We start from the raw sequence: 27,447 nt of genomic DNA, 5'->3' as shown, positions 1-27,447 counted from the left end.
TATTTATACACATAAAGAATATTTATTGATATATTATACAAACCATTTAAAATAGATTTTACTTTGCTATTTACATATACTTTTCTATTTTCAAATGAAGGCAATACAGATATAATGGCAGAGATCTGAACTGTACAAATATACAATCATAATGTACATAATATATTTTACACAGAAAATCATATACATGTTACATAGTGAGGACACTGGTAGTACATCTGAATTGACACAATAACACCCGACGTATTTTTTTCACAGATCTATGTATTAAATGAAGGCAGTGCTGTGATGGAATACAATGGACGCTCTCTATCAGTGGAAGGCATCATAGCGCTCATAAAACATATTTGCTTTGCTTATCTACAGCAATAACTGTGCACCTTTATTACATCAAATGTATCTTGAAAAAAAAAAAAAATGTCCAATAATATTAGATAAAAGACAGACAACTCTCAATAACTGCAAAAATATTACCATTACAAAGAAAATATTGCACAAAATTATGGCGTGGCCTCTTTTTAAAATGCTTACAATATTCATAGCCTTATTATCCCTTACCCTGAAGATAAGGTAGACATCACAGTGGGGGGGGGGGGGGGGGGTCTTAAAGTGGTTGCAAACCCTTATGCCTTGTACACAGTCGGACATTCTGACCACAAAATCCATCAGATTTTTTTGCCACGGATTTTGTCTGAAACTTGTGTTGCATACACACGGTCGGACAAAGTTGTCCATCATTCTTAATGAGGTGACGTTCGTTGCGTAGGACAGGACTACGTAGAGGCTAGTAGCCAATAGCTTCGGTCTCGTAATTTGATTTGAGCATGCGTGGCACTTTGTCCGATCGGAATTCTCTACAAGCGATCGGAAAAAGTCCGTTCGGATTTTTTTGTTGGAAAAATTTAGATTCCGCCTTCACATTTTTTCCCTCGGAAATTCCGACGGAAAAAGTAAGATGGAGCCCACATGCGGTCGGATTTTCCGACAACAAGATCCGTCGGAAATTACGACCGTGTGTACAAGGCATTACATTTACCCTGTGAAGTGACTGGCCTTTGTTAATAAACAGAGCTATAACGAATAACCGCCTAAAAAGTTGTACCTATTTATCTGTAGCCTTCTCTCCTCTAAAGCACTTCAAAGTACATAGATCAAAGGCCATTTCTCCAATAGGGAAGGCAGGGGGCGGGGATCTGATGTTCCACCCTGCACAGCTTACAGGAGGGAGCTACTTGTAACCTGACACCTAAGAGCAGGGAATGGACACACCCCTCTTCTACATCACATGTCACTCACCCAACAAATTTAATTCAAAATATTAACAATAACTTACAAAGCCATCCACAACTCTGCCCCATCTACATCACTAGCCCAGTCTCAAAATACCAACCTAATCGTTCTCTTCATTCCGCCCAAGACCTCCTGCTCTCTAGCTGCCTCGTCACCTCCTGTCATGCTCGACTCCAGGACTTTTCCAGAGCCTCTCCAATCCTATGGAACTCCCTACCCCAATCTGTCTTATTCTCTCTCTCTCTCCGTTCTATGAAAACACTCTTCAAAGAAGCCTATTCTGCCCAAACCTAACAACTGTACTTTTATTTTCTTCATCAGCTCACTCCCCCCCCCCCCCAGTTATCACCTTTTGTATCACTTGACCCTCCCTCCTAGATTGTAAGCGCTAATGAGCAGGGCCCTCTGATTTCTCATGTATTGAATTACGTTGTAATTGTACTGCCTGCCCTCATGTTGTAAAGCACCTTTTGGCGCTTAAATAAATCCTGTATAATAATAATCTCATAGGGAAACATGAGCAGCTGAGGCTGTCAATCACCTGCTGTGTGCTGGGGTTAGGGGGGGTCAGGGGCCTCTGCTTGTATTCTGTAGAGTTGGCATAACCTGTCAGAAGGGACTCACAGATAGAGGGAGGGAGGGAGGGAGGAGCAGACAGAAACCACACTTATAGCTTTAGACCAGGGATATGCAATTAGTGGGCCTCCAGCTGTTGCAGAACTACAACTCCCATGAGGTATACAAGACTGACAGCCACAAGCATGACACTCAGAGGCAGAGGCATGATGGGACTTGTAGTTTTGCAACAGCTGGAGGTCTGCTGATTGCATATCCCTGGTATAGACTTAGGCAAGTACATATACACACTATAGAAGGATATGCTTTGTTCATTTTTTTTATTTCAGGAGGTTTACAACCATGTTAATGGGCTCACTCTCTGTAATCTTTTTATTTTTTTTTTAATCCAGGAGGTGAAACCTTGCTGGACTTGTTGGCTTGCATCAAACAAACCAATGGAAACCATTTGGGCTCAAATATTCGTGATTAATGACCTCTAGGACCAATATGGTCAAGTATGGAGGTCTCAGGCCTTCTGTAGATGGGCAGAGTTTTCCTAGGTCATGATGAGGGTTAGGGGTTTGCCTGTTCTGGTCACGTTTGCTGTGCCCGCTAAGGCTTTTGTCCCAGCCTGGGTACAGGTTACGTCAGTGCTTATGTAGTGAAGGGATTCGTCCTTGTTAAAAGCTAGGCCACCTGTATGGCCCAGTGATGTCCATATTGGTCCTATCCCTTTGTGAAAAATGGCTCAAGCATAGCTGAACTAAGAGTAGAAATATAGAGGCACAAACTGTTCTATGATCCAGATTATTCTATGCAACACAAGTACAAAAATATGATCATGTATACAAATGTGAGCAAGGGCTTCCATACATGGGAGTTGTTTTTCTGTGTTTGGCGTGCATTTCAAACACTGTAGAGGACAGTTCTGAACTGCTTGTAGTGTTTCTTTGGGCACAGCATGTTCTATTCAATCGCATTTGTGTTCAAGTTAAAACAGGCCAAACAGACATTTGCTGTGCTTTGTGCTCAAGCACCCAGGGGCATGATTGCAAAAGCCAGCGTTTGACAGCAGCCCCCCAAAAGTCCAACACTGCCCACTGGGACATTACACTCTCATTCATGCAGCAAAAATGTCCCCAGCTGCAAGAATCCTGCTGATTCCTGTGGCTGGATTCACAGATCGATTAATATTATAGTTATAGAGGCTTTATACAGCGCCAACAGTTTGTGCAGCACTTTACATTATAAAGGGAGACAGTACAGGAACAATACAATTCAATACAAGAGGGTTACGAGAGCCTGCTTCTAAGAGCTTATATTCTTAAAAGGGAAGGGGCCAGTTGTATAAAAAGGGATAATTGTGAGAAAAGCTGTAGCGTTAAAGCGGAGTTCCACCCAAAAGTGGAACTTCCACTTTAAGGCCGCCTCGCGGCTCATGATTGTGAAACTGAGCTTTCGGGGGGTACCCGATTTTAACAGGTGCCTGCTCCCATTTCCGTTCACCTTAGGCAATCGAAAGCAGAAGTTCATATTCCCCCCTCCCAAAGTCTTCTGGGACACATGACAGGTTCTAGAAGACTTCGGGACCAGTCTTAGCATAGTGCCGCTCGTGCATGCGCAGTGGGTACCTGGTTGTGAAGCCGCAAGCTGTTACAGCCGGGTGCCCGTAGTAGAGATACAGGTGGCACCGAGAGAGGACACGGGGAGAACACAGCTGGGGTGAGTGCACTGCCGTGGGACAGGTGAGTGTGTGTTTAACAGTCAGCAGCTACAGTTTTTGTAGCTGCTGACTTTTAATAAACAAAAAAATTACTGGAACTCCACTTTAAAGTCTTGTTCTGTTTTTGTTTAAAATTTACAAACATGTTTCACTTACCTGCTCTGTGTGTGGTTTGCACAGAGCAGCCCAGATCCTCTTCCCGGGTCCCCAGTCTGTGCTCCTGGCACCTCTCTCCTGCCGAGTTCCCCCACAGTAATCAGCTTGCTATGGGGGCACCCGAGCCGAGCTGCTGCTCTGGGTGTGTCCATTCAGACACAGAGTCGCGACTTGGCCCTGCCCCTCTCCCCTTTTTGGCTCACTGACTGATTGACAGCAGCAAGAGCCAATGGTGCACGGCTTCTGTCTCCGCCAATGAGGGAGAGTCCCAGACAGCCGAGTCCATAGTGCAACATCGCTGGATCTAGATGGGGCTCAGGTAAGTATTAGGGGGGCTGAGGGGAGCTCCAGCACACAGGTTTTTTCTATCCTAATGCATTAAGATAAAAAAAAAAAAAAAAAACCTTCTGGTTTTAGAACCACTTTAAAACTTTAGTTGCTGGGTGAAGGCGGGATAAGCTTTCCAAAAAAGTTTTAGGGATCGCCTAAAATAGAACAGTAGAAGACAGCTGGACAGATTGGGATAGAGAGCTCCAAAGGATGGGAGAGGCTGGATAGGACGGTGTGGGGGGATCTATTAAGAAAAGATTGTTGATGTGGCTGGGGTGTGGTAATTGGTTTTGTATGTTGTCGTTAGTATTTTGAATTATTTTTGTTGGCAATTGGAAGCCATTAAAGGGATATGCAAAGAGAGGCAGCCGACACTGAGCGGTTGATAGGGTAGATGCAGATAGTTGCAGGCAATGAGACTGTAAGAAGCAATGCTGCTGTCGGTGTTTGGATGTAATCACACATGGAGCAATTACCTGTGCTTATGGACAGATAATCGCCCCTCTATTTGCTGTCCCCACCTGTGAATCCAGCCACAGGAATTCACTTGATTATTGCCGCAGCCAATATTTTTTTTACAGTGTGAATGAGACCCAAGCTGCCAGTTTTTGGCAATTCTTATTCCTCTGTGCCGATCAAAAAGAGATAATTAGGCACCGAGTGTATTTAAAGTGGTTCTAAAAGACAAAAGGTTTTTTTTACCTTCATGCATTCTATGCATAAAGGTAAAAAACCTTCAGTGTGCAGCAACCCCCTGCTATTCCCTTATATTTACCTGAGCCTGAGCCCAATTCAGCGATGTGCACGTGAGCAGAAGCTCTCCCAGGTCCCTCCCTCCTTATTGGCTGAGACACAGCAGGGGAGCCACTGGCATCTGCTGCTGTCAAACACAGCCAGTGAGAAGGGAGCAGGGGCGGGGCCAAGTGTGTCTCAGACAAAGGCAGCTCGAGAGCGGGGATGCAACAGCAAACAGCTTGCTATGGAGACACTCAAGGAGGAGGGGCCAGGAGTCCCAGGTCAGGGGGGACTCCATGTCTGAATGGACACAGGGAGCTGTGACTCAGCTCGGGTGCCCCCATAGCAAGTTGCTTGCTGTGGGGGGCACTGAACAGGAGGGAGGGGCCAGGATCACAGAAGAGGGAGTGAAGAAGAGGAGCCGTTGCACAGAACGGGTGAGTATAACATTTGTTATTTTTCTGAAAAAAAAATAAAAAAAAAATGAACCTTTACAAACCCTTTAAGTGTATAAGACTTCATCTAGAATGCATTATAATTGGATACGAATGTCCAAAAGGCAAAAATAAAATAAAAATCACAGGCCTTTATGTTTTTGACGGAGAGATCAGAAGTCCTCTTGTATGTGCTCCTCACACCCAAAATTCCCGGATTTTGATGAACTACTTCATTTTATGGCTTAACTGCTGTGAGCACAGGGATCTGTTTATTGTGATTTCTGCAATTAGCAATGAGGTGCTTCTGTATTGTCCCAGCATGGAATGTCGGCTACACACATTCCACGACCCTCATAAAAAACGCATTCCTCCCAGTGCACACAGCCAAGGAGCTTGTGAACACACAAAAGAGCACCTAAACAATGCCAGGACAGTAGTATGTCTACATTCATTCCAATAAGCAATGGTAAATCACTGATAGACTCTTTCCTTTCACTACTGTGCAGATCTGCCACATGATGAAACCAAAAGTTGGAGATAGAATGCAAAGCTGAAAGAACGCAGCAACAAGAGCGGACATGTCTGATAGGAGATAATGAACAGATGAAAGCTGGAGACTCTTTAGATCTTCCTAATGTGTGGCGAAGCTTATCACACAAAAGCAGAGTCACGGTGATAAGCTGGGGTTATTTTTAATTTCACTCCTCATTTTCTAAGTTACTGCGACAACTTTAGAAGCTGTAAAGTAAACCATTTTGTTCACGTTTTAAAAGAGCAACACAAAAAGTTCTAAATACATGTCGGTTCCACCACCAAGTCAGATGGTTAGAATGTAAACCAGAAGCGTTGCAGATGTTGAGTTCATGTCATGTGCCATGGTCTGCCAAGCATTTCAGGCATTACAGGGAGTCCGTTCTCCTCCTTGCAAACACTGCGGACATGCTCTTCACAATGCCTCGTATTCCCGTCCCCTTCTTGGTCACCAGCTTGGACTCCTTAATCTTGTCCACCAAGCCATGGAAAACCATAAGAACACCGTGGTAGGCCTCGGCTGCTGAAACTTCATAGAATTCACAGTCCATAGACAAAGCCAAAAGCCTCCCTTCTTCGCTGGAGACAGTTCGTAGGTGGTGCAGGTCGCGCTTATTACCCACAATGACTATGGGCAGTTTCTCTGGTCCTAAGCAGTCTTTGGAGGCTTTGATGAGTTGGATAGTCTGGCAGATAATGTTGAAACTGGCCCGGTCACAAATGCTGTAAACCAAGACAAAGCCGTCGGCCCACTGAATGCGCTTCTCCTCCTCCGCGCAGCTTTCTTCAGTTGGCTCCTATGGCAATTAAGAAAATAAAAGTCAATTAAGAGTAACAGCATTTTAACATGTAGAGATCAATGGATTTAATAAAACCTTTCCTGATCAGGAGCTATGGTTGCCACCTCATCCCTTTAAACCGGAACACATATTACACAGGTTCTGTGGCCGATTAAAGGTGGTAATTAATCTCACTTGGTGCCTTATCTGCATTTAATTAGCCTCAGAACCCGTGTAATTCAAAAGGTGTTTAAAGGGAAGAGGTGGAGGTGGCAACTCTATCAAAACAGATGGTGCATTTTGACCAAAGTTACTTTTTGCCCTCTGTTAGCGAGCGCGCGCGCCCCCCCCCCCCCCCCCAAAAAAAAATACTTAGAGAAACTATGAACACCACAAACCAAAAATGCTACTCCATTAATTTTTCATATTCAACGCAATCTCACCCATCCATTCATGTCCCCATGCTATATTTTGATGATAAAATCACTTTGAAAAATGCTCCCTAGCATTTCTGGCTGTGGCCATCTTGAGTATTGGTAGATGATTAATGTAGCATTTTACTTCCTGGAATCCATCGGTCTTTAACTCAGGCATGCTGAAAGGAGGGTGTGCTTAGCTGACAATATATCTCCTTCCTGTCCAGAAAGCATCTGGGATGTATGACATTGTTTGCCTAGGCCTGGAAACCAGGAAATAACTGAATAAATGTAAAAAAATAAAAAATAAAAAATTAAGTTTAAAAGTAGTAAATTATTATATACTTCACTATTTTCTAACACTAGTGGACATACGGATTAAAACTAGTCAATGTTGATTGAGAGAGTGACGTTCCACTTTAACTACTTAACTCCCCTCCAATTCCTCAGATCCCTACTCTACCACAGCCAGCACAAAATACCTGGTACTTCCAGATATGGTGGATCATGTGACATCATCCCATGTAATGCGCTCAGGTCAACCAACAAATCACTAGGTCCGAGCACGGTCACATGGTGGAGTGAGTGGCACCATCGACCCCTCTAAGCTCCAACATTGGGCATTCTGGTGCTGGCTGTGACAGAGGAAGGACTGGAAGGGAATCACTAGGAAGGTGAGTATCAGTGGGTCTTGGGTGGTCTTTTCATATACACTGTCATACACTGCATAGACAAAGTTGAAGTATAACTGAAGGCAAATTTTTTAAGTTTTGGATAGAGTGGAGAGAGACTAAAAAAAGACTTTACAATCACTTTAATGATGAATAATAGTTGATTAATTTTGTTAATTTTAATTGCGTTTTGCTGCTTAAAAAAACTGTACGGTGCCTTGAAAGTTCCCTTTAACCAATGAGATTTTTTGGTTCCTATCTTTTATTACCTAAATCTCTTGCTACATGACTGTTAGTGCACACAGACACATTTCTCTTTACAGTGTAAATACACTGGCACATTTTAATGCCCAGGAGCCCCTGGTACTGTATACAGCCACCCACAGACGTCAATGCTTGCTTGTAAGCAGCTGCATGCAGGAAAGCGCTGCTACTTGCATCAAGTGATGCATGCATATAGACATAAGTCCCTGAATGCAGACAGGCTACAGCCACCTACAACCATTCATGCCTAGGGGCGGCTGTATGTAGCACCAGGGGCTCCCAGACCCTAAGACCCCTTTTCACACTGAGGTGCTTTTAATGCGTTTTAGCTCTGTAAGTTGGCTCTCAAGCCACCCCTGTGTGAAAGCCTGATTGCTTTGACACTGGGACGGTGGGCTTGCAGGACAAAAAAAAAAAAAAAAAAAAAAGTTCTGCAAGCAGCATCTTTGGGGCGGTGCGGGAGCGGTGTATACACCGCTTCTTCACCGCCCCTGCCCATTGAAATAAATTGGCAGCGCTGCCAAAGCGCCTGCAAAGCGGGAGCTATTAACCCTTTCCTTGGCTGCTAGCAGAGGTTAAAAGAGCCCCGCCAGCGGCCGAAAAGCACCGCTATAACATCGGTAAAGCCCCGCTAAAGCTAACAGCGCTTTACCGCCGCCCTAGTGTGAAAGGGGTCTAAAATATGCCAGTTTGTTTGCAATGCAAGTAGGACTGCGCCCGTGTGGATGAGTTCTTAGGGGCACAGAAATGATATATACGTAGTTATAAAAAAAGCGACGTTTAGGAAAAGCTTCCTTGTTAGGTAATCGCGGTCAAAGAAAAGGCGATTTTTGATTGGCTGCAGTAGGGTTGTTTTTTGCACATTTTTTTTGCGCTTTGTTTTAAATAGATACTGGTCTGTATTCTTTGCTTTAATACAATTTTCCAATTGCTTAATCCAGCACATTCCTCAATCACAGATAAAAATGGAAAATATTTAAACTTTTTTTTGTGAAGTTGTACTCAGATAAGAGCAGCCTAGTGGTTAGAATTCTCCTCATCTCCCTTGGCATTCTATTCATGATCAGACACTGCTACAGATGTTTTAAAGCAGCTGTATTTTTCCATCAGCTAAAAGCGCAGTCTCTGGGAAGCACCCAGTGATAACTTTCTGTATGTTGTAATATCAAGTAGGATAAGGAAAGTCATTAAGCAAGACCCCTAGTAAGATAATTGCTACTTCAGTAGTAAAATATTAAGTGTTTGGTAACTTATTAAGCGAGATTGTGGTCGGTGTCATGTGACTGCGTGCACAAGTGCCCCTAAGCACTGATACGGTATCATGTTCTGTGTTTGCAGAGTTTAAATGCATTGTTTAAATCATAGTGTTGTAGTGATTTATGAAAGCTAATGCTATAGTGGAGCGGATGATCATAGCAACTAATCAGATTCCTGGTATAGGCAAAAGAATTCCCATGCGCACAATAATTAAAATAATAATAATATTAAAATAATAATAATTATATATATATATATATCTCTCTATCTCTTTCCTTTGCTCCCCTAACACTCCATTCAGCAGGATAATACACCCCTTGTAAACTATGAGCTTTTAAAGTTGTAGCTTACACATTCCTATGTACTATAGTCATGTGACAGCACTGGGGCTTGATGATTGGCCCAGTGAGGTCACATGGAGTGAGCTGCATACTTCTTTATACCCAAAAGTACCAAATATATTCCTCACTCAGCAGACAGTAGCTGAATAGAGCAGAGGGGGTGTTCAGTCAGAATCTGCAACCCATCAGATTAGGTAGCGGAAGTGACGCATGCGTGGGAAAGAAACAAAAACGAAGTGCCGTTTCTTCCCCAGCCTGTGCCATTAATCGTGGCTCCCGTGCACATGTGTGGGAGTGACGTCACGCGGCTTCGGCGAATCACAGAGCCGGAGTCTGCGGTCTGGAAGGAAGAGGGGCCAGAAGATGGACGCTGCCTACACAGGGGACATCGCTGGATTCTTTTGCAGGTGACACATAATGGGCTAGTATGCGATGCATACTAGCCCATTATGCTTTTCATTTGCAGCGAGCAAAAGAGGAAGTAAAACCCATCAGGGTTTACTTCCTCTTTAAAAACTAATGTGATGGGCACTGATTGGTTACACTGATCGGCAGCACTTCTAGGTGGCACTGATTGGAACCACTGATGGGCATTGATAGGTGGCACTTGTGGGCACCGAAAGGTGGCAATGGCAGGTGGCACTGGCAGGGGGTACTAGTGTGCACAGATGAGGCATAATTTCCTCTTCCGGACCGATGTCCCTTGCAGATGAGCTGGTGATCGTCTTTTTTTTCTCCTCACGCTGTCAGTTTTTGTTTACATCATGTGGTCAGCTGTCATTGGCCGACAGCTGATCACATGGTAAGGGGCCATAACTGGCCCCTTACTCGGATCGGTGATCACCCGAGTCTCAGTGACTCGGTGATCACAGCATGCTTCCGCACGCGCCCTGCAGGGATCTTGCACAGGGGAGGCCATCATATGAAATTCAGGTCCACGCTGTGGCCGTCATTCGGCTATAGTGCGGACGTCAAGTGGTTAAAGTCACTGGTCCCTAAAAAGTGTCAAAAGTGTCAGTGTGCGAATGTCTGTCACAACGTAAAATCGCTGATTGCCACCATTAATGGTAAGAAAAAAAAAAAAAAGTAAAAAAATATCCCATAGTTGTAGATCTTACAAGTTTTGCCCAAACCAATCAATATATGCTTATTGGGATTTTTTTTTTTTTTTTTTTTTAACCAAAAACGTAGCCGAATACATATTGGCCTACATTTATGAGGAATATCTTTTATTTTATTGGATATGTTTTATACCAGAAAATAAAAAAAATTTTTAATTTTTTTTTAAATTGGCGGTGCATAGCGCAAAAGAAAAAAATGCAGAGGTGATCAAATAGCAACAAAAGAAAGCTCTATTTGTGGGGGGGGGGCGGACATCAATTTTATTTGGTTACAGCGCTGCGCGATCGTGCAATTGTCAGTTAAAATAACGCAGTGCCATATCGCAAACAAAATGGTTTGGTCATGAAGAGGGGTAAATCTTCTGGAGGTCAAGTGGTTAATAAGGGTCACTAAACTCAGCAGGCGTGTGGACAAATATGATGAAAGATTTTCCCTTATACAAAGTACACGCCATAAATCTTCATAAGCCCACATTGTGGAAAATAGTTGGGTAAGCCGCTATAAAAACTCACCTTTGAGTATGGAAAATCCCAAATATTAAAGATAACTTCCTTTCCGTCCACCAAGACGTTGTGGCTATATATAGATTCTGCAAGAAGAAAACATTCGAGCGGTCACAACAGAGCTCACTCCATGGGAATGAATATTGCACGAGTGTTTGGTTTGCATGAAAGGTTTCTTTGCGTGTTCGGGACAACCCGACTACATCAACATCCACCCAGCCACATCTGCTTCTGTTCATCCTAATGGCCTGGCTTTATTTCATTACGTCTATACAGAAGATTCCAAAGTAAAACTCAGACAAATTATGTTATCTTGCAGTTTCTAAGTTAATTAGGCAGCTTCTTTAGTTCAGATGAGCTGCATCATCTAAAAATAGTTTTATTATGACATTAGTTTCAAACAGGGGAACGATGGGTACCGTGCGCTCCGCAGTAATGACATTAATGAAGAAATCAGCACAGTAGATAATCTCCATCCCAATAGATCTCTATATGTCTATGTTCACATCTATGCGGGCTGCGCTTGGTGCGTTTCTCCTGCTTGTTTTGTGCTTTTTAAATCCTCGTTTGATGCATTTTTTATGCATTTTGCAGGTTTTTTTTGTCTTCCCTTGAACCACTTAAAAGGGGTTTGTGTTTTTTTTCACCTTAATGCATCCTATACATAGAAAACACCTAGTAGTGACGCCTCCCCCCCCCCCCCCCCCCCCCCCGTTTTACTTACCCAAGCCCTGGGATTTGTGCGCTGCCTCTGTCGGGGGTTCTCGGCTCTTGATTGGATAGATTGATAGCAGCGGAGCCATTGGCACCCGCTGCTTAAACAAATCCAATGACGCGGGGCCGAGTCCGGCATTTCTGTCTATCGACGGAAATGCTGGACTTGGGAGAGCACCCGCAATCATATACCCTCAAGCGTCTCTTCTCCAGAGAGAATAAGTTCAGTGCTCGCAACCTTTCCTCATAGCCAATATCCTCCAGTCCCTTATTAGCTTTGTTGCCCTTCTATGTACTCGCTTCCAGTACATCCTTCCTGAGGACTGGTGCCCAGAACTGGACAGCATATTCCAGGTGCGGCCAGACCAGAGTTTTGCAGAGCAGGAGAATTATCGCTTTATCTCTGGAATTAATCCCCTTTTTAATCTGATGTGGGAGGGAGCTGCCGGGGGACCCCAGAAGACGAGTGCTTACCCTCAGCCAAAACCCCAAAGGAAACAAGACCTTGTTTCCTTTGGGGTTTTGGCTGAGGGTAAGCACTCTATATTTGAGCTGGCTGTTTAATGCGCAACTTTATTATAATATATATATATTTCCTGTAGCTTTATTGCATATGTCAATATAATTAATTTCTTTTTCTGCTGTACTTTTTAATAGCTTCCACATCCCCTGAGGAAGCTACCAGCGAAACATGTCGGGATAATGTGCAATGAATGTCTCCGTTACTAACTTTCAGGACCCCAACCGTTATAAAATTGCTCTGTAAACTACCTCACAATTTTATGTGTCTGTTCAGTATTGTATCTTTCAACAAATAATTTAATTTTAATATATCTATTTTTTGAGTTTATGTAAGCACCGTTAAAATCCCAACCTTCCCTCTTTAGCTCCACTTGATTATTTTGGGATGTGGTGCTAAAATTGTCTTGGGTGTCTTTTAGGTTTTAGACCAACAACAAATTAATACAGTTTACATATGTGGGCATGACTTAAGTGTGCGTTTGCTTCACGGAGGGACAATGTGCTTAAAATTATTTTATTTTTTTTCTTATTTATTTTACTTTATTTTAACACTGTCCCTTTAAAAAATATTTTTTTGGATCACTTTTATTCCTATTACAAGGAATGTAAACATCCCTTGTAATAGAAAAAAGCATGACAGGACCTGTATTATGAGATATGTGGTGTCCAAAATACCTCAAATTTACACTTAAAAGCTAAAGAAAAAAAAAAAAAAAAAAGTCATCCCCCCCTTAAAAAAAAAAAAATTGTCCCTTCAAGTCCATTGGGCGGAAGTGACGTTTGGTGGTGCTCCGGTCATCCAAGGGCATGGAGTCGAGTGGGGCCCCCACATCACGCCATCACTCGACTTCCTGCCCATCAGGCACAGGACAGGATCATCTCCGCTGCTTCCAACAGCTCCGGTAAGCGGCAGAGACCACTGGAATGCGACGGGAGGGGGGGCACCATAAAAGTGATCTTGCGGCAAATGCGCCGTGGAGACCACTTTTATCCTAAAGTGGACCACACGCCAGTATTTAAAGGGGTTGTAAACCTTCGTGTTTTTTCACCTTAATGCATTCTATGGGAGGAGGTGACCAGGGAGCTAGAGAGCAGGAGGTCTTGGGAGGACCAAAGAGAGTGGCTTGGTTGGTATCTTGGGACTAGGTTAGTGATGTAGCTGGGGGCAGAGTTATGGACGGCTTTGTAATTTATTGTTAGTACTTTGAATTTTATTTGTTGGGCGAGTGGAAGCCAGTGCAGGGATTGGCAGAGAGGGGTGGAGGACACTGAATGGCTGGTAAGGTGGATGAGTCTTGCAGCGGCATTCATTATGGACTGAAGGGGGATAGTCTATGTAAGGGTAATCCGATGAGGAGGGAGTTGCAGTAGTTGAGGTGAGAGATGACCAGGGAGTGAATTAGAAGCTTGGTGGTGTAATTAGTTAAAGGGTCGTATTCTGGGAATGTTGGAGGCTATGGCGGCATGATTTGGACAGGGATTGGATGTGGGCCTGAAAGGACAGTTCAGAGTCTAAGGCAGGGGCGAACTGACCATTCGGCCACTCGGGCACTGCCTGAGGGCCCCGGGCCACTAGGAGGCCCCACCAGGGTTGCCAGCCTCAGTAAAACCAGGGACAGTATGTAAAAATCAGTTTTTTTACATCTGTCTCTGAAATATCCCTTACCGACATCCTTTTGGTCTAAAAATCCAGAGATTATAGCTGCCCCACCTCTCCAGAACCTTCTCAGCCAACAGAAACATGTCTGTGTATACTGTGATTGTATAGTGTGTGTGTGTCCCCATAATCTCCTATTGCCCGGGGGCCCCCATGAGTTGTCAGTCCGCCCCTGGTCTAAGGTTACCCCTAGGACCTTGGCATGTGGGGACGGACTGCTAGATGTGCCATTGATCTTGACAGAGAAGTGGGGGGGGGGGGGGGGGGGGATGGGGGTAGGGGGAGGAAATATTAAGAGTTCAGTTTTAGATGGATTCAGTTTGAGGAAGTGGTTTGACATCCAAGCCTATTACACGCAAAACAATCTGCTGCGGGAAAAAAAGTCCCCAACCCTTTCCAAAAACACACCGGCTGAAAAACGCATAGATGTGAACTCGTACCATCGGAAACCATGTAAAATGGACTGTAGTGTTTTTTTTTTCTCCATTTTTCAAAAAACAAACACAGAAAAAAGCGCATAGGTGTGAACGTAGGGTAAAAAAAATAAAAAAATAAAAATAAAAAAGTTGTTGGTGGTGATCCTGTAGTAGCCAAACAATTCCCATTGACCTAAACAAGAAATACTACTAGTACATAATACTTCTATTATTACTTCTACAGTACAGGTAAAAATCTATAGCAATAAATATATAATTTTAAAGGAAACCTGTTACAAGACAAGTACAGGGACTGTCATTGGGGACCTACATTTGAAAATGCCGGCTGTCAGGCTAAACCCTCTGGCTTGAATATTTTCTGACCTGGAACAATATAGAACAGGAAAGTGGGGGGGAAAAAAAAAAAAAAAAAAAAAAATCAGAGACCCTTATCTGTATGCTTGTTCCTGGACAATGGATCAAAGTATTTAACGTGGAAGAACATTCTATCTATAATTATTGTTAAAAATTGTCCCTTCCCCCTCCTTCCACCTAACCTACACTCACTGGCCACTTTATTAGGTAGGTACACCAGTTCGATCGAATTGCTAGTCAGCCAATCACATGGCAGCAACTCAATGCATTTAGGCATGTAGACGCAGTGAAGACAACTTGCTGAAGTTCAAACCACACCGCAACCTTCACCCATGGAGAGTTTTAAGTACCGTAGTTTGGCGTGCAATTTTAAACTCGGCGTAACATCAGCTTTCGTGTTATAAAATATACTCCAATTTTTTGCATATGTTCTAATTCATTAACATAATTTTTTCCCATAAAAATTGTGTGTGAAGAACTGCCGCGCACAAAATGTGTGCCATAAAAAAAATAGCAATGACTGCCATTTTATTCTCTAGGATCTGTGCTAAAATTGAGGTGTGTGTGTGTGTGTGTGTGTGTGTGTGTGTGTGGTTTCTAAGTAATTCTCTAGCAAAAGGCTGGGTCCTTTTCACCAAAAATGCAGCAAGCAGGACTTTTAAAAACAAAATCTAAAAAAAAAAAAAAAAAAAAAAAAAACGCAGCTGACTGGTGTGTAGAGTTCCATAGGATTTAAAAAGATGCATTTTTCAAGCATTTTTTACGCTTTTTTTTTTAACCGAATAACTTCACGCACCGCATTTGAACTGCCCTTTCGATCTGCGGCGGGGGTCAGTTCAGTCCTAACGACACACCAAATGCAGGTCGCAAATGCACTGCACTTTACAGCACCAGATTGCATTGGTACAAAACGACCATGTAATCCGGTAGCAGTGCATTTCCAAAACTGGCGCATTCACAACTTTGCGACGAACCGGTGAACATTCACATCAGTCCCTGCCATCAAGGAGCTTACAATCTAAGGTCCCACACTCACATTCATATACTAGGGCAGTACACTGCACACAGTTATGCCCCGTACACACCGTCGGATTTTCCGATGGAAAATGTTTGATGGGAGCTCTTTGTCGGAAATAGCGACTGTCTGACGCTCCATTGGACATTTTCCATAGGAATTTCCGACACACAAAATTTGAGATCTGGATCTCAAATTTTCCAACAACAAAATCTGTTGTTGGAAATTCCGATCGTGTATACATAATTCAGACACAAAATTTGAGATCTGGATCTCATATTTTCTGACAATAAAATCTGTTGTCAGAAATTCCGATCGTGTGTACAAAATTCCAACACACAAAGTTCCACGCATGCTCGGAATCAAGCAGAAGAGCCGCACTGGCTATTGAACTTAATTTTTCTCGGCTCGTCGTACGTCACCGCGCTCTTCACGTTCGGAATTTCCGACAACATTGTGTGACCGTGTGTATGCAAGACAAGTTTGAGCCAACATCTGTCAGAAAAAATCCATGGATTTTGTTGTCGGAATGTCTGATCAATGTCCGATCGTGTGTACGGGGCATAAGATGCATCAAATTGTTACACATTGTTGTAACAGATACATTGTATTTTCTGCAAACATCTCTCAAAATAGCAAAGTGCATTTGCCCAACGGGAAGGCAAAAGGCGTTTACAGAAGGGTTCTCGTAGTTATTTAATGACTTCACCAAAAGGTTGACCTTTAATCCTGAAGGATCAATAAAAACACAACGTGCTTATGTATATCAGTGGGAACTCAGCCACAAAGAGACCAGCAGCCCATATTCCAGGACTTTTACAGGATATTGTCTTGTTATGCCTCCATATGTTACAAAAGCAAACATCACCTCTGCCTTTTGATTTGAAGGAGAGTGCTGCAAACCAGGACAAGCAGAACGATACAATCCCTGTCCTGTTTTGTACTTAGCCACTTGCCGACCGCCTTACTGGGAATTTTTGTCATGACCGACAATAAATACCGAATTTATGGCTGCAGCTAGATGCCATAACCCTGAGACCCCCTTCATACTGAAGCACTTTGCTAAAAGTAGCACCTGTAAAGCGCCCTGAAAGAGCCGCTCCTCACACTCCAGTGTAGTGGTGCGCTGGCAGGGCAGTAAAAAAAAAAAAAAAAAAAAAAAAAAAGTCCTACTAGCAGCATCTTTGGAGCGGTGAAGGAGCGGTGTGTATACCGCTCCTCCACCGCTCCTGCCCATTGAGATAAATGGGGCAGCGCTGCTATACCGCCAGCAAAGCGCCACTGCAGCAGCTCTTTGCGGTGGTTTTAACACTTTCTCGGATGCTAGCGGGGGGTTTGGGGTAAACCCATCCCACTATCAGCCGACTACCAAAACGCTAAAATGAGCCTGAACCGCCCCAGTGTGAAAGGGGCCTTAAAATAACACCTGTTAAGAACCTGAAAAAGCCTCTTATGCCTCCCCAGTGTCAAAAGCCCGAGTGCGCTCACACTGGGGTGGTGTGCTTGCAAGACGTTACAAAAAGTCCTGCAAGCAGCATCTTTGGGGCGGTGAATACAGCGCTCCTAAACCGCCCCTCGAAATGAATGGCCAGTACTGCCGAAGTGCCTGTAAAGAGCTTTGGCAGCGCCACAACAAGGGCACTTTTAACCCTTTCTCCTGCTGATAGTGGGGTTTAAAAGCGCCTCGCTGGTGGCCAAAAAGTGCCGCTTAAACAGAGGATTTTGATCTTTTGCTTTTAAGGGTAAAGGCGAGATCTCTCCATAAAGAGGAGCTGTCATGCTGTATTATAATCATAAAGGATGTTTACTTTTTTTTTTAAAGGGACAGTGTAAAAATAAAAAAATGCAATTAAATGAATAGTGCCTCCATCTCCACGTGCTTGCGCGCAGTAGGGAACACATGCATAGTAGGTCACATCCACATATGTTAATGGTGTTTGCACCACACGTGAGGGATCGCCCTGAATGTCTGAACGAGAGCAATAATTCTAGCACTAGGCCCCCTCTAACTCTAAACTGGTAACTTGTTGAAATTTTTAAAGCATCACCTATGGAGATTTGTAATTACACCTTCCTCGCCCCGGTCCCCGTTGTAAATACCTCCATGGGTGATGAGCTGTCAGTGCCCATGCAGCCAGTGAAGCAGTCCATGGATTTAAAATCTCCCATCTCCCCCTGTAGTATTTCCAGGGACAGATCAGATTCTGATTGGTCAGTGCTGGCACATGACCAGCTTTGACCATTTGGAATCACTCTGATCTATTCCATAAGCCCTGCAGAAAGATTGAGGGGAAGAGCAGGATAAAGAAAAAAAAAAAAAAATAAAAAAAAAAAAAAAAAGAAAAACTTGGACCGCTACACTGGCTGTGTGGGCACTTACAGCTCATCACCCACAGGGGTAAGACAGTGGGTGGGGACCCGGGGGGTAGGGCAGTGATGGCGAACCTTGTCACCCCAGATGTTTTGGAACTACATTTCCCATGATGCTTAAGCACTCTGCAGTGTAGTTGATCATGGGAAATTTAGTTCAAAAACATCTGGGGTGCCAAGGTTCCCCATCGCTGGTGTAGGGTCTTCATAGCTTCATTTTTTTCTGAAAAGGTGAATTAATCCTTAAAACAGTGAATTTATGATGGTCATAAAAACATCTCATAATGCTCTGGACTTGATATGTAAAGAATAAGTACTTACCGAGCTCTCCATACTCTCCAATGAAGCGTCTTGTCAGAAAGCGAACTGTCAGTGCTGCAAGGAGGAGAATAAAAATCCACATTAAGTAAAAAAATAAAAAATAAAATAAATAAATAAATAATGGACAGGAGATTGAAATCTCTGCTACACGTTATTACTACTACCAGGAGACCCGGGTGCCACACTCCGGATATAATCTAATATGTTACTACATGTGGCTGTCGCTGTCCACTGATCCTAAGGGCTTGTTGACCCTAGCGATGCACTCTGAAGAGCGAGCTGCATTCAGATTGCTCTTCAGAGAGCAGTTGACAAGCATTGTATCATCTCATGGCCCTTTTTAACCCCATGATCCCCAAAATAGCATGCTACAACCACGTGCATTACACGTTCTTGCAGCATGGTCGCATTCACTTGAATGGGTCACATTTATCCACTGAAAGCAACTAGGGCAGGGGTTACCAACTGGCGGCCCTCCAGCTGTTGCAAAACTACAAGTCCCATCATGCCTCTGCCTGTGGGAGTCATCCTTGTAACGCCTCATGGGACTTGTAGTTTTGCAACAGCTGGAGGGCCCCCAGTTTGAGACCCCTGAACTAGGGGGTATAATTCTTTCCAGGGCGTGTGTACACCCCCTGCTGCTGCCTCACCAATCTCTGCCTCAGAGTATTTATTTTTTTCTTATTTATTATTATAAGTAATAAATGAAGCGCCATCAATTTAACCACTTGCTTACTGGGCACTTAAACCCCCCCTCCTGCCCAGACCAATTTTCAGCTTTCAGCACTGATGCACTTTGAATGACAATTGCGCGGGCATACAACACTGTACCCAAATGACATTTTTATCATTTTTTTCCCACAAATAGAGCTTTCTTTTGGTGGTATTTAATTACAGCTGGGAGTTTTATTTTTTGCTAAACCAAAAAAAGATGCAAAAAAAATAAAATAAAATCATGTTTAATAGTTTGTTAAAATTTTGCAAACAGGTCATTTTTCTCCTTCATTGAAGTGCGCTGATGAGGCGGCACTGATAGGCACAGATAAGGCAGCACTAATAGGCACAGATAAGGCGGCACTAATAGGCACAGATAAGGCGGCACTAATAGGCACAGATAAGGCGGCACTGATGGGAACGGATGGGTGGCACTGGTAGATGACACTGATGGGCACGGATATGTGGCACTGGGGTGCAGCACCTTTGTTGAGGCAGACTGTGGGCACTGCTGGGTGGCACTGTGGGCACTGCTGGGTGGCACTGTGGGCACTGGCAGGGCTGGCCGTGATCGGGACTGATGTCCCGATCACGGCCGCCAGTGATCGGCTCTTTTTTTTTCTCCTCGCGCTGTCAGCGCAAGGAAGAATAGCCGATTACCGGCTCCGTTGTATCACATGATCAGCTGTCAGCCAATGACAGCTGATCACGTGATAAGGGGGTCGGGATCGACCCCTTGCTCGGATCGGTGATCAGGCGAGTCTCAGACTCGCCGATCTCAGGGGGCGCGCAGGCCGCTTGTGCATGGGACGACGTCAATAGACGTAGTCCCAGCAAAGGAGGTCCGTGCTGTAGCCGTCATTCGGCTATAGCGCGGGTCTCAAGTGGTTAAGCAGTGCTTATTGTACAGTCACATCAGTCCCTGCCCTCAAGGAACTTACAATCTAATTTCCGTAACTCACATTACAGGGTTCTGTGCTGGGACCAATCCTATTTAATTTGTTGATAAATGACCTGGAGGATGGGATAAACAGTTCAATCTCTGTATTTGCTGACGATACAAAGCTAAGCAGGGCAATAACTTCTCCGCAGGATGTGGAAACCTTGCAAAAAAGATCTGAATTAATGGGGAGGGCAACTACATGCCAAATGAGGTTTAATATAGAAAAATGTAAAATAATGCATTTGGGTGACAAAAATATAAATGCAACCTATACACAGGGGGGAGAACCTCTGGGGGTATCTAGGATGGAAAAGGACCTGGGGGTCCTAGTAGATGATAGGCTCAGTAATGACATGAAATGCCAAGCTGCTGCTAACAAAGCAAACAGAATATTGGCATGCATTAAAAAGGGGATCAACTCCAGAGATAAAACGATAATTCTCCCGCTCTACAAGACTCTGGTCCGGCCTCACCTGGTGTATGCTGTCCAGTTCTGGGCACCGGTCCTCAGGAAAGATGTACTGAAAATGGAGCGAGTACAAAGAAGGGAAACAAAGCTAATATAGGGTCTGGAGGATATTAGTTATGAGGAAAGGTTGCGAGCACTGAACTTATTCTCTCTGGAGAAGAGACGCTTGAGAGGGGATATGATTTCAATATACAAATACAGTACTGGTGACCCCACAATAGGGATAAAAAATTTTCACGGAAAGGGATTTAATAAGACTTGTGACCAATCATTAAAATTAGAAGAAAAGAGGTTTAACCTTAAACTATGTAGAGGGTTCTTTACTGCAAGAGCGGCAAGGATGTGGAATTTCCTTCCACAGGCGGTGGTCTCAGTGGGGAGCATCGATAGTTTCAAGAAACTATTAGATAAGCACCTGAACAACTGCAACATACAGGGATATACAATGTAATACTGACATATAATCACACACATAGGTTGGACTTGTGTCTTACTATGTAACCTACCTACCTACCGTACACCGTAATAGTCCCCTCTCTCACACCTCCTTGACGTCTGATTGGAGACCAGAGATCTCGACATACCTAGTTTATATACAATTGGGATGAGGGTGCACATTGAAACTTTATAACTTATTTTGTGAGGCCACCCATTTTATATCTTACTATGTAACATTCATATACTAGAGCCAATTTAGACAGGAGCCAAGTACCCTACCAGTATGTCTCTGGAGTGTGGAAGGAAACCCATGCAGGCACAGAGAAAACATGCAAACTCCATGCATGTAGTGCCATGGTTGGGATTCAAACAGACATCCCTAGAGCTGCTAGCTGGAAGTTCTAACCACTTAGCCACAGTGCTGCTATTTGTTCATCTTTATTTGTAACCAGCTGTCATTGAAGTTTAGATGTCCAGACCAAATTTAGAAGCCTCAATATGCATCAGTTCCCTGTGTCGGGTCTGATTAGGGAAACCATGAACAGATCCTCTGCTGAATCGGAGCTGAACTGAACGGATGGCATTTTGGAGAAGTCGAGGTCTGTTTTTTTTGTTTTTTATTTTTTTATTTTTCAATGTGAAAACCTAGATCTATACTCAGACAAAAAGTTAAAATAAATAAATGAATACCAAAAACAAACAAAACAAAATACAAAAACAAGTATAAATAAAAAAAATGGGCAGAACTCAAACCACTTCTTGGCCTTTTTATGCGGTAATTTTTCTGTGTTTCGGTTTAAAATCCGGAGCTTTCCAGTCCAATATTAGCCTGGATTCACACCTATGCATATTTAGTGCTTTTTTCATTTTGCAGATTTGCACTACAGTCCATTTACTATTGTGTCCTATGGAACACGTTCTGTAGTGCAAATCTGCAAAATGCAAAAAGCACTAAAAATGCCATAGGTGTGAATCCAGCCTTAGATCTGGTGTTCAAGTGTAATCTGACGATGGAGTCACCTGATTACCTCCGATCCGTCACATTTAGGTTGTGTAAAAAAAAAAAAAAAAAAAAAAAAAGGAAAAGGATGTAGACATTCCCCCCCCCCCCCCCCCCCGTTTTTTTTGTGGATTTGGGGGTAATCCTATATAACAGGACACAAGTGCATTTACTGTACATCAGGCTGCCCATAGACTGACATGGAGCTTCTGATCAGGACCGCCTGAAAAATGGAAAGCATTATACGCTATACAATCTGATTGTCCTTCTCTGATTCTCCTTAGATTTACCAACACTATGGAATATGCAGACCGAAGAAAACAATACTTTCAATTACTCCAAAGACATGCTGGAAGGTTAATTGGCTTCTGTCTAAATTGGCCCCAGTATATGAATGCATTAGGGACATTAGATTGTAAGCTCCTTGAGGGTAGAAACTGATGTGAATGTACAGTGTATATGTAAGCGCGGCGTAAATTGACAGTACTATACAAGTACCTTAAATAATAATAATTATTATAAATGTCCAACTGGGCAGGCCCTTCTTCCATAGCTGATGGTGGATCTAAAGGAGACTGTACAGTGTATGGTGACCAATTATACAGCAGGGTCTGAGAAATAGGAACACACGTAGGTGCGCATTCCTGGCTCTTCACCCTGCCCCGGTGTGGTCCTGCTGTGCTTTGGCCAAAGCCCAGCTAACCCTGTGGGTTTTGTGCAATTTTCCCATAGACTTCTATGAGGTCCTGCGGTTTTGGTGCGGTTTCAGTAGGCGCACCAAAGATGCAGCATGCAGGAGTTTTGCCATGCTTTCTGAAACCCCACCAGCACTGCAGGATCTTATAGAAGTCTATGGGAAAGTACAGCTATCCGTGTGAAAACTGCAGGTTGGCTGTGCCTTAGCAAAAGAGTGGCAGGGCAATGTGAAGCCACCCTTAAGGCTGGATTCACACCTATGCATTTTTAGTGTTTTTTTTTTTTTTCCCCCATTTTGCAGATTTACACTACAGTCCATTTGCCATGGTGTCCTATGGAACACGTTCTGTAGTGCAAATCTGCAAAATGCAAAAAGCACAAAAAATGCCATAGGTATGAATCTAAGGCACAGAGTATTGGGCATAAAGTGTATCTACACCCAAGAACAAAAATGTAATACATTGCAGTAGGGTTGCACCGATACGTTTTTTTTTTTACCGGCAAGTACGAGTACCGATACTTGTACACAAGTACTCACCGATACAGAGAACCGATACCTTTGAGGATTGATTTGAGCTCATACAAAAATGAATGGGCTCAAACAGACTTGCATGGAAGAATTGCATGGAATTTGAACAGGAAGGCAGTGCGATTCCTGTCCGAACTGCATGTGATTTCCCCCACCGCTTCTGTGTGAACCCAGGCTAAAGTCACTATGAGAAGCCTGGGGGGAAACGCATGCAGTTTGGTCAGGAATCGCACCACACAGGGATGGGCAGGAGGGGTGGCTGCCCTGGGCACTGTGGTAATATGTGAGGGTCGGGGGCACCACAAGGAGATTGGGGGGGGGGGGGGATTTGTGTTGGGAGAGGGTAAGAATTGTTCTAGGAGGGGACATTTGGGGTGGTGTGCATTTTTGGGAAGGGGATTTGTGCCAGTAGTGCTGATTGGGGGGCATTTGTGTTTGGAGGGGAATTTTTTTGGGAAGGGGATTTGTGTTAGGAGGGGAAATTTGGGAGGGGGGGTGGAGGGATTTTGGGGGCAAATGTGTTGTGAGAGGATGTGCGCTTGTTTTTTTTTCGGGAGGAGGGGATTTTTGCTCATACATCTGGTTGGGGCACAATTTGGCATGTTCACCTTGGGCTCTAGATGACGCTGGCATCGCATCTTTGTTCAAATCGCATGCGATTCTTTGCAGTGCAATTTGACCCCATCCATTGAGTACATGTACTTGTGGAAATGCTTAGTATCAGCACCGGTAGCCGTGCAACCCTATATTGCAACTTACCTGCACCCAGAGAGTTACTGGCTGCATTTTTTTTTTTTTTTTTTTTTTTTTTTTAGACGAAGGACTGGTTCAAAGCAGTGCGCACACATTATTTGCATGTTCGAATTTTTGACAGCCCAAACTTTGTAACTGTCAAATCGCATGACAAATCACACCTGTGTGAACGAGGGCTAAAGGACCAATAAGATGCAATGTATACAATTTTTTGTTTTCTGGTGGCCACGTGCACTTTTATCCGATCGATGTGTGAGCCGATCAAAACAAAAAACAGAGATACACGTGGTGGCAACAGAGGCATGATGGATAACTTGTGATTGTATCTGCCAATTATCAGTCAAATTCCACTTCCCTGTGTGTAGCATATAGTGTGCATTTTTCGGCGATCAATTATTATTCCTATTAGGAAAGCTCAAAGCGTGTACGACCCCCATAAGGCGTAAAATTATTGCTGGGCAGCACAGAGATACTTTGTTCATGAATACAATCGTATTTTGATCTATCAGAATATATAGTGGAAACAGATGTGATGGATAACTTCTGATCCTATCTTAATCATCGATCGAATTCCACTTCCCCGTGTGTCGCACATGCATTGATCAGAAAAGAAATTGATCATTTATCGAAGTGTAGATGGTTACCATAAGTCGATTTTCCATGGTGGAAAATGATTGATCATTTTGCACCGAGTGGATTTGGTCATAAATTAAATTATATTTTGATCGCACAGGTTGAGGCTGCCTGCTTGAACCTGAGATAATTTACGATCATATAATTGTATCTTGCAACTATCAAATTTAATTTCCCCTGTGTGTAGCATATATTTAGCAGGAAAAGAAATCGATAATTTATCAAAGAATTTATGGACACCATAGGGCAGAAGATTATCGATAACTTTGTATCAACCAGCAGAACCAAGATGCTTTGTTTATGAATACGATCGTATTTGGATCAGATTATGAGATTACATGATGCAAACAGAAATGGGATTGCTACATTTCATACATTATGACTGTATTGTAACAATCGATTGAAATCCACTTGCCCTGCGTGTGGCACATCGACCGATTATTCCTATCAGGAGCTATCGACTGGAAAATACATCAATTATTTATTTATTGAAGTCTGTAAGGCCATCATAGGGCAGAGAATTATCAATTGTTTTGCACTGATCAGCAGCACTGAGATACTTTGTTCATGAATACGATCGTATTTGGATGAAGCAGATTATGAAATACCATGCTAGAAACAGAGCTGGGACTGACAATTGAATAGGCTATCCTGACTATTGATCGACTTCCACGTTCCCCCATGTATTTCACATCGATCGATTATTCCCATCAGAAGAGAGTGATTGGAAAATAAATTGACCATTTATTGATTGTGTACATGGCCACCACAGGGTGGAAATTATTGTTTGTTTGACTTTGATCGGGAGCACTGAGGTACTTTATTCCTAAATATTTTGATTAATCAGATGAGATTACTGGTGGAAACCAAGATCTGATCATCAACCTATGATTGTGTCAGATCAATCAAAACCCACTCCTCTGTGTGTCTCAGATCAATAGATTATTCCTACTGAAAGAGATCAAACAGAAAACAAATCGATCATTCATTGATGCTCGTATGGCCACCATAAGACAACTGTCCTGGGTGAAAAAAAATTATTGATCATTTTGTTCATGAATACGATCGTATTTGGATTAAGCAGATTATGAAATGACATGGTGGAAACAGATACGACCAACAATTGAATATGCTATCCTAACTACTGACTGATATCCACCCCCCCCCCCCCCCCCATGTATTTCACATTGATTGATCAGAAGAGAGTGATTGGAGAATAAATTGATCATTGATTGATCATAAACACTCCATGGTGTACAAAGCCACCACAAGGTGGAAAATTATTGATTGTTTGACTTTGGCAGCACTGAGATACTTTATCCCTGAATGTGATAACATTTTGATTGATCAGATGATGAGATTACTGGTGGAAACTGAAGCGTGATCATCACATAAACCTCCGATCGTATCAGATCAATCAAAATCCACTCCCCTGTGTGTCTCAGATCCATAGATTATTTCTACTGACAGAGATCAATCAGAAAAAAAAAAAAAAAAAAAAAAAAAAAAAAATCAATGTCTAGGGTGAAAAACGGTACTGATCGTTTTGCATGGATTGGCAGCACCGAGATACTTTGTTCACAAACGCAATCATTTTTTTAGTTTGGAAAGGCACATAATGGAAACCAAGGTGTGATCAATAATTTAAAATGGTATCCTAATTATTGATCGAAATGGAATGATTATTCCCTTAGTGAGAGATTGGGAAAGAAATATAATGGTTTCTGTAAAGCACTGTGCAAACTGCTGCCACTGTACAAGTCCTGTACAATAATAATATATACATATAAGTGTATAGCTATAGAATAGTGTGTGTGTGTGTGTGTGTGTGTGTGTGTGTGTGTGTGTGTACACACACACACACACACACACACACACATTTATATTATAGTACACACACACACACGCACACACACACACACACACACACACACGCGCGCGCGCGCGCTAAATGTAGAAGTGTGTATATGTGTATACACACACACACACAATATTAATAACTGATGAAGTGTATGTGGCCACTATTAGATACATTGTAACTTTTGCAGGAAGTATCAGCCAATGACATTCATACAGAAGATCTCCTGTGGGATGACAATGACGGTAGGTGCCCCTTGCCATCACTCACCTGACTTGCCCACTCCGTCTGCCCCCAGCACCAGGATATTGGCTTCCATCTTCAGGGCGGTAGGTCCGGTCATTTCTGGATGGGTGAGGGTAGGTTGGTGTTCGGGGCTCAGGCTTACAGATCTCCGGATAGGGATTTTTAGAACCATTTGCAGTGACCGCTCCGCTCTCCTCCGGCAGGACCGGTCCGATCTCCTCTCCGCTCTCCTCCGACTGACCCCCGCACCGGAGCCCAGCGCAGGCATTTCAATGGAGCGTACCACTCCGCACCGCCCTACGGGGGGGGCACCAAAGGAAGAGTGGGGATTGGAGAACCCTGGTGTACCTCCAGTGCGACATTCCGGCTGTTTTTAACTAAATTAAAGAAGAAGAGAGGATACAGGTCTGTTATATTGCTTGTAGGTGATTAATAATAAGGATCCGGTTTGGTTTATTCCACGTTGACTGTACAGAGTGACGGGGGGGGGGGGGGGGTCAGTTTTGGATAAGGATGTCAGGGGGGAGAACAGATCTTCTAGTCTGTCTGCCCAGAAAAGAGTCAGTCAGTTACAGAAAGAAATTATTTCTTACTATATATATATATATATATATATATATATAGTGCCAGATGGGTCAGTCCATCATGCAGTGGAAGTTCATATA

The 27,447-nt window shown here is 43.3% G+C and overlaps 1 protein-coding gene across 1 annotated transcript; it reads right to left on the bottom strand.

Annotated features, from left to right (window-relative positions):
* On the bottom strand, positions 1–27,065 carry LOC143963080 (ras-related and estrogen-regulated growth inhibitor-like protein). Its single transcript, XM_077472637.1, has 4 exons — positions 26,807–27,065; positions 18,504–18,557; positions 11,123–11,199; positions 1–6,557 (listed from the first exon to the last, which is right to left on the bottom strand). The coding sequence occupies exons 1-4, from the start codon at positions 27,048–27,050 to the stop codon at positions 6,129–6,131; spliced, it is 804 nt and encodes a 267-aa protein (XP_077328763.1). The 5' UTR covers positions 27,051–27,065; the 3' UTR covers positions 1–6,128.
* Positions 27,066–27,447: the final 382 nt, after the last annotated feature.

This window comes from Lithobates pipiens, unplaced genomic scaffold (genome assembly GCF_037356315.1).
Source record: "Lithobates pipiens isolate NorthernLeopardFrog02 unplaced genomic scaffold, aLitPip1_a1.2 Scaffold_8, whole genome shotgun sequence".
Classification (NCBI taxonomy): domain Eukaryota; kingdom Metazoa; phylum Chordata; class Amphibia; order Anura; family Ranidae; genus Lithobates; species Lithobates pipiens.
The sequence above is the reverse complement of the archived record's forward strand: the minus strand, read 5'-3'. Positions and strand labels throughout refer to the sequence as shown.

Coding starts and splice junctions, on each gene's coding strand:
- LOC143963080 (XM_077472637.1), bottom strand. CDS start 27,050: ATGCCTGCGCTGGGCTCCGGTGCGGGGGTCAGTCGGAGGAGAGCGGAG. Junction 11,200..18,503: donor TGGAGAGTATGGAGAGCTCG/GTAAGTACTTAT, acceptor TTCTTCTTGCAG/AATCTATATATAGCCACAAC. Junction 6,558..11,122: donor GGGATTTTCCATACTCAAAG/GTGAGTTTTTAT, acceptor TAATTGCCATAG/GAGCCAACTGAAGAAAGCTG.